Raw genomic sequence first — 13498 nt, forward strand, 5'->3', positions numbered from 1 at the left:
CTAGATAACCGACTCAGCTTCAAACCCCCCCCCCCCCACACACACACATGTCTGCAACAAAGCCAACTCAGCAATAGCCCAACTCTACCCTCTACTTAACCGAAGAAGCAAAGTTAGTGCAGAAAACAAACTGAGAATATACAAAGCAGTCATTAGACCCATACTAATGTATGGATCACCAGCGTGGAGCCACACTTCCGCTAGCAACATCAAAAGACTTCAGATACTCCAGAATAGGTGCCTCAGAATGATCTTTGATGCTTCGTGGTTTGTAAGGAACACTCTCCTACACCATGACGGAAACTTGCCAGATATACCTAAGTTTCTCATCCAGACAGCTACCAAGTACTTTACTCTGACATCCCTCCATCCCAACCAACTCATTCGAGAATCATCAAATTATGATGAAAATGACAGATGGAAACACAAATGCCTGAAGGCAGTTCTGATCACTGATTTAAAAGACTCTACACAGCCCTGATTCAGGTGAGCCAGGCACTCAAAAATCTCTCTCTATAAATAAAAAAAAAAAATTAAAAAATTTAGTGACAAAGGGATAAAAGTCCTAGGGACTGGCGTCCATCTTGCCATAAAAGTCAACAGTAAACCCCATGCGGGCATTGCAAAATTCACTGTCAAACCATTTCTGAATGTAAGCCCTAACCAATTTTTCCAAAATTTACCACAACACTTGAGATACTGATTGGTCAATAGTTGGATACATTGGTCCTTGCACCACCCTTGCGCAATGGAATTACCATATATTCTTTCCATCCTTCTGGAATCTTCCCTGTTCTCAAACTCAAATTATATAGCTTGGTCAAAACAATAGCCAGTTCACTGAACACTCTTTTAGCACCTGTGTTGATCCCATTGGTCCCTATTGCTGAATTATTATTCAGATTGTGCAACAGCTCTAATACCTCCTCTTTATACACTGAAGAGGTAGCAGTGAACTGAATCTTGCATGCACCAAGTTGATAGCTTTTAGCAAAATGGGCACTCATTAGGTGAACAACGTCTTCTTCATCTGTTACCCCTCACACCATCTGCATTCAGAAGAGTTATTCTTTTATATTGATTCTTTCTTTTACTTGCAGCATATCGATAGAATTCTTGTGGGTTGTCTTTAGCCTTGCAGAGCCAGTTTCTTTTCATACTCAGACTTTGCTTTCTGTACAACAGTTGTGACTATTCTAGCTTGCTGTTTATAACTTTCATAACTGACATCATCCTTATGCACACACGGTATTCCTTCCACCTCATCCTTTTCTTACAAGTCTCTTGTTTAATAGATCTGATATTGCATCATTTAAATATTTTTTAAATGCTTCTCATGCACTGTTGATATTCTTCCCATCTAGCAACTGATACCATTCTGCTGAACTTGGTATACTCCGTAGTTGGTCATAATTTCTTGCTTTGTAGTTCAGCATGTAACCTTTTCTGAATAGAATATTAATAAACTTAGTCACTTCCCAAGTGAGTACTGCATGATCACTGTCACCAACCAGAGGCAGAATAGTTATGTCTTTTATCGAAGCACCCTCTGACACTATAATCAAATCTAACAATCTTTGACACCTCGAGCTACTTCTGTCACATTCTGCTTGAGGAAGTTGTCTTTTAACAGCTCAGTTTCATTCTTTTCATGAGATTTTACTGCTGCCCAATCAATATTTGGATAATTAAAATCTTCCATTATGATTACTTTTTTCACTCCCATTGTCTGTTTGGTGATGCATTTCTTCAGGACTAGCAACTGATCCACCAGGTCTGTAACAACACCCTACTATGTAATTGATCTTGTTAGATTCCATCTCACACCAGATGGCTTCAACTTCTCTGCCATATGAAATACTGTTACTAGTACTACAGTTATAGGTTTCAAGACTAACTGGAATCATGTCATCTGATATCATTAATGGCACCCCCCCCCTTCTCCTCTACTCTCCTATCCTGTCTGTCCCTCCTAAAATATTGTATCCTTTACACTCAATACCAGTTAGTACACTCGATACCAGTTACTCAGTACCAGAAGCTTGGAGCAGAGATACTGCAACCAAGCAGGTTCCCCGGTGGCAGATAGGGAAATGGCCATCAGAAATGGTGGTTGGCTGCGAATACTCAATAAGCAGTCCCAGACCGAAGCAGGCATGTCTGATGGCCCTAAGATGGCAGCCCCCATCACCAGACTAGGCTGCAGATGGTTGGTAACCAGCCCAGCTGACAAATTCTTTTACTCGGAAATTTCAAGGGAATAAAAACTGGACAGCCCAAACAGATAATGAAAGGGAAATGAAAAAAACTGCTATGAACTGGATACAGATCAGAACAGTAAGCATAAGAGGCATCAATCACAAGATCAAAGAAATACAAAAAGCTCTAACAGAAATGAAAATAGAAATAGCAGTAGTTTCAGAAACAAAGAAAAAATCAAAAGGCTCTACAGAACTTCAGGACTACAATTTAATATACAGTAGAGTATCCAACAAAAAATGAGCAGCTGCAGGTAGCCATCATGATCAGCAATAAACGGAAAGACAAAATTGAATCATATAACTGGATCTCTGAAAGAATAATAATGGCTAGACTTAAATTAAATAAGAAATTTATTACAATCATAGGAATACATGCACTCGAAGAAGGAAAAAAATCTGAAACAGAAGAATTCTATGAAAACCTCCAAAGCATAATTCAGAAACACAAATAAACAAGATTACTCATTCATTACTCAATCAATGCTAGAATTGGATCAAATACATTTAAAGATTTGATAGGTAATCAAGGCGAAAACACCATAAATAACAATGGAAGAGAACTCAGGAAATTTGTGGCTATAATAGCTTGAAAATCACCAACAGCTTCTTTAAATATACATAGGAAGCCAGAGGAAATAAAAGCATCATTGACAATATAATAGTGGGTGAAAAACTAAAGAAGTTGGTAAGAAATTGCAGAGTATACAGAGGATGCAATATTGACTCAGACCACCATTTATTAATCAGTACTATTAAGATCCCAAACCAGAGAAATAGAAACAATGCAAGAACACCAAAACAAAAGCAGGAGCAATTTAAAAAGAACTGTTACAGCAAGATTGTATCAGAAAACTATATTAAAGAAGACTTACAAATCATACAAAGAAAATAAATGAAGATAAAGATATAGAAAATGAATGGCAAAACATTAAAAAAAATAATAAAACAAGCAGCATATAAAGCCATAGGAACAAAACTGCAAAGAAAAAGGAATGAACTCAGAACCTGGAACCCAGAAATAGAATCTTTAATAAGAAATAAAAAAGAAATCTACCTTAAATGGTTAAACGACAGAACCACAGGAAATGAAATAGAATATAAAAGAATCAGAGCAATAACAAGAATAGAAACCAGGAAAATTAGAAGACAAGACTGGGAAAAATTTGTATTAAGATTAGAGTATGACATAAACGGACCTCAACTAAAGAGTTATAAAATCATAAAAAAATGACTCAAGAAACAAAGGTTAATCTACAATTAGGAGGCCTCTCCACAAAAGAATGGACCAATCACTACACTCAGCTTCTAAACAATAATAATTAAATTGAAATAAAACAAGTAATAAGTCAAGAAACAAATGAAGAACCAATACAGTTAAATGATCTAAAGAAAATATTGGAGAAACTAAAAAATAGAAAAGCTACAGGAGAAGATGGAACAAATTCACAACTATACAAATATAACTTTAAACCATTTCAATTACAATTAATTACATTTCTAAACATGATATGGGTAGAAGGAAACATCCCACAAGAATGGAACACAACAATAGTCATAAACATATTCAAAAAAGGAAACAGAAAGGATTGCAGAAACTACAGAGGAATATCCATATTAAATACATGCTATAAAATATATCTAGATATAATTAAAAGTAAATTAACACCATGGGCCGAGGAAATTATTGGAGAAGAACAATGCGGCTTTAGGAAAGGAAGATCTTGCACAGATCCCACGTTTACGCTCAAACAAATTATAGAAAAAAGAATAGAATTTAACCTGCCAACATGTGTGGCCTTCCTGGATTATGAGAAAGCATATGATCAAATTAACAGAACAAAATTAATCAATATACTGTATGAATTGAAAGCTCCACCTCAAACCACAAAAGCAATAGCAAATATAATGGAAAAAAGCTAAATTAAAATTAATAATGAAACTGAAAAAATTAAAACCAATAGAGGTCTCATTCAAGGAAGTGGATTATCACCAATACGCTTTGGTATATATATATATATAGAAAAATTTCAGGAGAATGGAGGAAAAACAAAATCATAGGAATTAAAATAGGAAATAAGGAATTAACCAGCCTATTGTATGCTGACGATCAAGTTATTTTTACCGAAAATGAAGACAAATTACAGAAAAATCTACATGTATTGAACAAAACAATAGAAAAGCATGACATGAAGATCTCAATAAAACGAAATCAATAGCATTTCAAGGTAAAGAAATTAAAAGATGCAAACTAGTCATCCACAACAAAGTAATAGAACAAGTGAGCAAACTTAAATATCTAGGAAATTGCATAAACCCCAATGGAGAAATCGATTGCATATAAAAAGCAAAAATTTCTAGCAGTCATTGGAACTTTGAATAGACACTTCAGTAAACAGATATCTAGAACAACCCAAATAAAACTATATAAAATAATAGCCAAACCAATTCATGGACTTGGGGATAATGAGATACAAGACAAGTGGAAGCTGCAGAAATGAAGTGCCTAAGACCACTTGCATTCTATAAAAGAATAGACAAGATAAGAAATAAGAAAACAGTTATCCATAATTAACATAACAGACGACATCACAAACTATAGAAAGAACTGGAAAAACTACATAGAAAGAATGAATGAGGACAGATGGCCAAATATTGCCTGGAAATATAAACCAAAGGGACACCGATCAAGAGGATGACCCAGGAGGAGATGGGCGGAAGACTTTTTAAATTTTTAAACCCTTGAAAACGCTACAGGCAAACAATTGCCTAATACAGGAAGCTAAGACCAGTTAGTATGTCTGTTTCTGGTAGGCAGGTCTCACTAATACCCACAATCTTAGGTCCCAACATATTGACCAAGGCAACAAACTCTATATCCCTTTGTTTCTGATACTCCTAGCATTTGTGTACAGATATAATAATCTACTTGCATGTTCTTTTGTATACTCTTGTCTGCATGACAAGATAATAGGATAATTTGCAGATCTCTATTCTTCTCTAGTGCATATCTTTGATGATTCTGAACTGGACAAACACAAAGTCGAAATTGTTCTCTCCTCATAATCATTTCTATGATAATGCCCACTTACATCATTAGCACAATTATATAACCTTGTCACTCTTATACTTATATTCTCACCATCCCTCCCATTATAATTTAGCTTCCCTGACTCTTTATGTTAGGTCTCATACTAGATGCATTCAGGTGCAGGCCGTCCCTCTTATACAAATCTAATCTTCCCTCAAACTCACTCCACACACACACACACACATATCCAAAAACTCGCATCCATTCCTTCTACACAACCTATGCATCAAATCGTTTGCCATCATAGTCCTTCTTAATTCATTTTTATCATATCAAGGTAATATACTTACTATTTTCACATTAACATTCAGGTATTTAATATCCTCTTCACTCTTGCCTCTTCCAACAACCTTTTCATATCCTCTCTCATGCTGAACTTATCGTTGCCTAAGTCGTTAGTACAATTATGATCTTGTTTACTTTTATTTAAAGTAAAGAGCCAGTAAGCTTTGTTTCAGCGATGTAAAACATTATTTAAATTAAGGGGATATTAAATCCCACATTGTTTTAAAACCGAATAAGAAACTCAAAGATCGGAATCAAAGAGTTTCATGCCGAATATAGTAACTATAAACATATCCCGCTTAATTTAAATAATGTTTTACATCGCCGAAATGAAGCCTATTGGCTCTTTACTTTAAATAATTTATGGGTGCACTTTTTTTTTTTTTGACAACTCGTATAGCAGAGTATATAAGTTCTTTTTGCTATACCCTTAGTATTATACTTTGGTCTAGCTACTCACTGATGAGATCTCAATAAAGATCGAAACCAGTCTGGGTAGTGACCTCTCACCATAATGTATAACATCATACATCTCCTAGGAGATGGGTTTTACATTATGGAAAATACTAAGAATAGCGATCAGAACTTTCTCCACCTTTGCAACGAGTTGCCCTAGTTTGTACTACGTGCTTTAGCTTACACTAGTAGTCGCCAATACGTTTATAGTTACTATATTCGGCATGAAACTCTTTGATTCCGATCTTTGAGTTTCTTATTCGGTTTTAAAACAATGTGATATTTAATATCCCCTTAATTTAAATATTGTTTACTTTTTTTTTTTTCTGTTTTTGAATTGCTTGCATTATATTTTTAACATTTCAACAGCCTGTTTTATGATAGATTCACCATACCAAATAACATCCTTCTTTTTACAAACAAGGTTAACATTACAGACGCATCAACTGAAAAAACTACATAGAAAGAATGAATGAGGACAGATGGCCAAATATTGCATGGAAATATAAACTGAACACCAATTAAGAGGAGGAGACTTACCTGATTTTCATTACTTACTGATTTACCTGATTCTGTCTTTGTTGTTTCTTATTTTGCTGCTTAATTTTCTTTTCCTCCCTGTGTTTATTCAAACACCTCTTGACTTTCTGTAATTCCTGCATTGCCTTGACATTTTTGGTGCCATTTTAAACTATATTTATTATTGTAATATCTTAACAAAAATATGTTATAAAACACTAAATACACTAAAAATATGAAAATCTACACTAATATATTATAAACACTAATTTTCTAAGGGAAAAACAAATAAAACAGATAAAAATCACCAATTTTACATGAGCACTACATTCACCAACCAACCAACCAATCACAATGTAGTCTCAAATCAAATTTAAGAAGGTATTATTTCTGGGAAAATTCCCATGTTACTCCTCTGTGGAAATATTATTTTTATGGCTATTTAGCCTATTTTTGTTTAGGAGTACCCTTTTTTTTATAATATCATTGGCTTTTTACTCAAATTTTAGGGCATTACTGATGTTTTATATGGACAGATATATTATATAGGAAGAAACACCGGACATACCTTTGTGGGATGTTGTTGGCTGTCTTCTTTTTCAGTGGCATCTTGGCGTATGGCAATTTCACCATATTTCTATGTTCTATGTTCACCCCCATCCTAGAGTATTCTCTGCCCACCTTTAATTTAAAAAATATATAAAAAACCAGATTTTTCAAAAAAAGTTCCCACTCCCCCCCTTCCATTCAGGTCATACTTTCTTTCTTTCTTCAACCAATGAATGTATATTGCCATATGCCAGGATGCCACTGAAAAAGAAGACAGCCAACAACATATCCCACAAAGGTATGTCTGGTTTTTCTTCCTATATATTCTTCATATATCTGTCCATATAAAACATCAGTAATGCCCTGAAATTTGAGTAAAAAGCCAATGACATTATAAAAAAGGCACCTAAACAAAAATAGGCTTAATAGCCATGAAAATAACAAATTTAAGAAGATGTTTGATAGGTATTGTGTTAATTGATAGAGTGGGTCTCCTGCAATGAGTCTTTTGACTCCATGGAGTGTCCATATAAATAATAATAATAATAGTTGGGTTTACAGTTTGCCTGTTAATTCTTCTTAAAACTTTCTTATATAATGTTCTTTTCAATTTGTGTGATATTCATTTTTAACTTAAAAGTTAGTGATGGTAACTTCCAGTTTCAAACCCCTGCATACTCTTGTATCCTGAGCCAGCATGAAGAATCGCTATCAACAATAACATAGTTAATGGGGATTTTCTTATTTTTTGTGTCTTCTCTTCACATGAACTTGTGTACATCTTTATGTTGGAACATTATGTTAGTAATAACTAATCTATATTTTGAACAGAAATTCATGATTCTTACCACTATTATTAGGCTTGGCCTTTTCTCCAAATTTTATACAGAACATTTCTGTATGCTCGATGGGATTTACTTCCTATTCTACTGTTCAGATCTCCAAATAGTACTACCACTTTTTCCATTTCTTTATGTCAGCTGCTTGCCTCTATGACTTGAAAAACTTTTCCACCTCTTCTTTCAGAGAATTGTCCATTTTGAAGCTGCCTTCCAATCAAGAAGTTTATCTTCATGTTTGGTGTTGAATGTTATCACTACTCCTTCCTTTCCTTGAGTATTATTGCCCAAATATAACATCTTATACTTATTATTTAGTAAGATCTCACCTGTTTTTGTTTCAGCAATGCCAATTATGTCCACATGGTACTTTTCCAGTTCTTCTGCAAGCTCTATTTACTTTTATATTGTATTTTATATTTCATTAAAACTTTTATATTGTTGGTTTTTATCTTCAGTTTTTCTGATGTTTGGTTTATCCTTCTGAGCTTGGGTCTGTTCCAGTAGTTCACTTTTCACTGATCAAAATACAAAAACAGCAGGGCCTTGTTTAACTGGGTGATGCCCCCCCCCTCCAGCTGGCATGAATTCTTATCATGCTGTACCATTATACATATTTCTGGTTTAAGCCAATAGAGAGTATAATTTGGTCAGCTAAGTCTCAAATTGCCAGCCCGTCCTCGTTTGTTAAGTACCCATTGGATACTACTAACAGATTGCACAACATGAAGGACATTTAGGTTAGAAGCCCTAGTCAGTTCTCTACATTCCTTAAAGGTGATGTGGAGGTCTCCTCCTAGTTATTTAACTTTGACCATTAAGCAACCTAGAGGAAAATCAAAAATAAATAATTAAACTAAAATAAATAGATAAAAAGAAAACCCTGAAACACAACGTCAAGCATTGTGTTTCAGGGTTTTAATATTTTTCTAGAGGTTATCTTATTGTCTTCTAATTCTTTACTTTCACATCTCATTTACATCTGGAAGCACTTGAAAAGCGTAAGCATGTGTATGCCATTCCCATGACTTTTTGGCATTTTTTACCTTTCAATTATCAGTCTATTCTCTGTTACTGTATATGCCAACTTTCATATCACAATTCCCATTGTAACACCTGAATGGAATGGGACCAGTATAGCATCCTCTTTGCTACTTTTTTTTGAGATTTAGTATTTTTCTCTACCCAACTCAGTGTGTTTTATTTGTTTTCCAAGTTTCAAATCTCAGTTTCAACTGCAAATGGCTGAAATGGAAAAAGAAAAACAGCAGTAATAATCTCTCTCTCTCTCTCTCTCATGTGTGTGTGTGTGTGTGTGAGAGAGAGAGTGAGAGAGAGGGCATGCATGCTACAGTTTTTTAGCATATGACATGTTTATTTTACATGATTTTTTTTAAAGTTATTAATTTTGATTTTTGTAATTTTATTTATTAAATAGAAAATAAGTGATAAAAGTTTTTTTTCTTTTTAAAGTAAATATTTAACCATTGAATTTCTATAATTTGTAGAATAAGTGAAATTCACTGGAGGATATATATATTTATATATATCTTGTCAAATCATCCTATAAACACAGTATTCTGTGTTTTCCTTAGAATACTGTAATTCGTCTTTTTTATTATTATTATTCATAAATTTAAAGAATTGATCTGTGATAATTTTTTTCATGCACTTTTCCTGGTTAAAAATATCACAAATGTAAATTTTATCAAATTATCTGGTTTAGTAAATTCTTTATAACTTATAAAATTATTAAGTTTTATTGTATTGTGTAATAAAACTAATTATGTTTTAAAGACTTTAGTAAGATAAGGATTTAATATGTGTAGAAACAGCTGAAACTAAAGAATTGTTTTTGCAGAATTGATGCTCTTCTGAAAATTCAGGATTCGTTGCATAATAAGAAAACAAGTGAGGCTGTTACATTATTTCGTGCATCCAGGTAAGACAATTAGTTTTTATAATAACTCCCTGAACACTAGAGGCTGCAAGGTCTAAAGCAAATACATGCAAATACATTCCTACCATGCAAGCTTTACTAATTCTGTTGTCTATTTCTGTATTTAATTTACCATCTTCACTTCTTATTTTATCCTTCTTGTTTTGTTAGTGTTGTTATACTTCTTGTTTTATCCATTATCTAAATGTCAGTGAACAAAGTTTGCATGTGAAGTACATTCATGCCTAGGCTACTTGTATATAGAGGTTAAATGACTTCACATTCATTGCCTTTGTATCCCATAATGCATAACACACATCCTTTTGGATGTGTGTTATGTATTATGTGTTTTTTGTATTATGTGTGTTTTGCATTATGGGATACAAAATTTGCATTGTGTATGATGCTATACATTATTGGAAAGCTACTACTAGGATCAGTTTCTAACAATGATTTTTGCATTGATTGAATTAATACGTACGTCATATATTTCCCATATACAAGTAGTAAATAGGGGTACAACTTCCTACATCTATCTCTAATCCAGAGAATTTTTAATAATAAGGTGATACACCTTGTTTTAACTAGTATATGGGAAATATGTGACTTCTGCATTAATTCAACTTTGGTAAAGGTTGAAACTGGTCTGGGTAGTAACCTTTCTCCATACATGCCCGAAAGGGTGTATACTTTTGCATTATGGAAACAAAGGTAATTAATGTGAAGTCATTTAGCCTGTATATACAAGTTGGCTGGTTGTGAATGTACTTCATCACAAACTTTGCTTACACTTGGATAAAGGATAAAACAAGAATATAATTTCTTGACAAGTTTAATTTACTTAGGGGAAATAGATTTATTATTTGTTGTAGCTGTGATAAGGGTGAAATAAATAATAAAGCAGATGAAACTAAGTTGGGCTTATGATGTAAAACAATCTCTTACTCAAGTTCATGTAACTAATTAACTATGTTATGCATATTAGATAGATAATTTGATCAAGTACTGAAGCTTTATGAACTGGAAAAAATGTTACTAGAATCAGTACCATGTATAATGCAACCATAAATAGTATGTCATTGTTTATTATTTGATCAACAGAGTTGATTTCATAAGAATATTCTTTAAACAGGCAAGATTGAAACAGCTATGACAGCTATTCAAATCCTGCCAACTGAGACATTGTGTATTTTCCTCTTATTAATGCAGTTTATTAATTCTCTTCTGGACTACACCAAAATTTAATTACTACTTTTCTGTTAAAATTTTTTCTAAAGTAGGAATCCTTTAGAAAATTTATTCTCCTCCTCTTTATTGTTATTATTATTAGTAGAAGTGGTCTTTGCTTCCTCAGCACTAGGCTGCTTGAAGTAAGACCTAGGTTCAATTCTAGTCTCCGACCAGAAGAACTTTTTCTAGCCTTTCTTCAACTGGTTTCCAAGTTAGTCAATCTCTGGCACAGGCAAGCAGGTTAGATGAAAAACCTGAGTTTCTCCTGAAAAATCAGGTTTTTCATCCTGTAAACTCAAGAATATTGATTGTGGAATCTACGCTATTTCTGACAGTAACACATTATGCTAGGGACCATGTGATAGCAGTACTTGTTTGCCAGTCTCTTCACTGGATGCTGCTTAAAATTGGTGATAATTTAGAACCAGCTATCTCTGATTGACTACTGGTGAAGATTGAACTGCCCACTCAGTCTATAAGAGTTAGATAGGGTTAAATGGCCTCACCTACTATCTGTAAAGTATTAAAAGGTGTTAACACATTGTGCTAGGGACCATGTGATAGCAGTACTTGTTTGCCAGTCTCTTCACTGGATGCTGCTTAAAATTGGTGATAATTTAGAACCAGCTATCTCTGATTGACTACTGGTGAAGATTGAACTGCCCACTCAGTCTATAAGAGTTAGATAGGGTTAAATGACCTCACCTACTATCTATAAAGTATTAGAAGGTGTTAGCTGATATTTTTAATTATTATTATTAAACAGCTTCTTATCCCATTGCCTATCTATTTGGTATTTAGTTATATACACACTTAAGGTAAATTTTCAGGCATTTAAATGAATCAGACCAATCAGGGGACAAGACTATTCTAATAATATAAAACGTTTGTGGAAACAAAAGTTTATATATTCAGCTCTACTAATCATATAACTATTTAAAAAAGTATATAACTAAATATATAAATGTTACATAACTGAATAAAAACAGGACATGTAACGGCTGTTATGCAAAAGTAAACAACAGAAAATACAGAGAATGTGGAAGCTGGCATGAATCAGTTATTGTGTAGTAAGTATGCATGATAGTTGATGGAAAATTTAAAAGTCTGACATCTGGAAAGATCTAATAAATGACTACCAAATATCACATAGAATCATTCCTTGGTTTCTGTTGATCAGGTTTCTTGTATAGTCACATTGGGTTTGAAAGGCACTCTTATTGTCATGAGAATTTAGGAGATTGGTGATTTTGATCCCTTATACTGATGTCTATCAATATAAGGGATCAATTTCCATCCCTTATATTGATGTCTATCAATATAAGGGATGGAAACTGAGGTTCTGTAATGGAAATTGGGAATTTGTTGTGGAGCAGGAGTAAAGAATAGTATTCTTTGTACTGGAGTAGAGACTGTAATTCTTCTTTCATTTTTCTTCATTTCTTTTAATAGCGATTGCCCTTTTCTTGAGTGTATGTATAATATCTAATTTGTTTGATATGTTTCAATAAGGAGGAATGTAGGTAATGATTTGGATGAGTGGGGTTATAGTATACGAGGGTGGTCTGAAAAGTTATCGGCCTCGACCATAGTTGGCAACACTATTGGCAAGATTTTTTTTTCTAAGTTGGCATCTGTCATAAGCATCCATGTGAAATTGCAAGTTGTTCTATCAAGTAGTTTGTTTTATACAGCTGTCTGAAGCAAAAGTGTTGTCTGTATCTTTAAATGGATAAAATTGAGTATCGTGCCATTTGAAGTTCATAAAAGTTTATGGGTACACTTCTCCTTCGTTTTCAACAATTAAGAAATGGGCTGCTGAGTTTAAACTTGGCTGTACCAGCCTTGAAGATGATCCACATGAAGGATGTCCTAAAAGTGTAACAACACCAGAAATCATTGATCAAGTGCACAATATGGTATTTGATGACCAGCGAGTCAAAATGTGTGAAATTGCTGAGATTGTAGGCATTTCAAAAGAAAAGAATATGTAAGATATATTTTGCATGAAGAATTGCAAATGAAAAAGCTTTGCGCAAGATTGGTGCCATGCTTGCTCACAGCATATCAAAAATGCACTCACATGAAAATCTCTGAACAGTGCTTGGAGCATTTTAACAAGAATAAAACTGATTTTATGTGTTGATTTATTGCTAAGGATGGGACTTGGATTCACCATTACACACCAGAATCCAAACAGCAGTCAAAACAGTGGACAGAAGACAAAGTCTGTTCCTGTAGAAAGTTTTTTACCTTGGGTATGTACTATGTTAAAGATACCAAGCAATTTTATAAGCTGATTTTAATCGTTTTTCCCAAGTAAGCAAACAGA

At 33.7% G+C, this 13498-nt stretch overlaps 1 protein-coding gene across 3 annotated transcripts in view; it reads left to right on the top strand.

The window, feature by feature from the left end:
- LOC150093816 (protein timeless homolog) overlaps positions 1-13498 on the top strand; it is a 671138-nt gene that overhangs the window by 159936 nt on the left and 497704 nt on the right. For all 3 annotated transcript variants that reach the window (XM_090412553.1, XM_090412554.1, XM_090412555.1), the window contains one exon: positions 9859-9939. In XM_090412553.1, the coding sequence (XP_090268679.1) occupies positions 9859-9939 (81 nt within the window). The remainder of the gene's footprint in view (positions 1-9858; positions 9940-13498) is intronic.

The sequence above is a fragment of the Typopeltis vanoorti genome, chromosome 23 (genome assembly GCF_054136105.1).
Source record: "Typopeltis vanoorti isolate ZY-2024b chromosome 23, IOZ_Tvanoo_1.0, whole genome shotgun sequence".
NCBI classification, from domain to species: domain Eukaryota; kingdom Metazoa; phylum Arthropoda; class Arachnida; order Uropygi; family Thelyphonidae; genus Typopeltis; species Typopeltis vanoorti.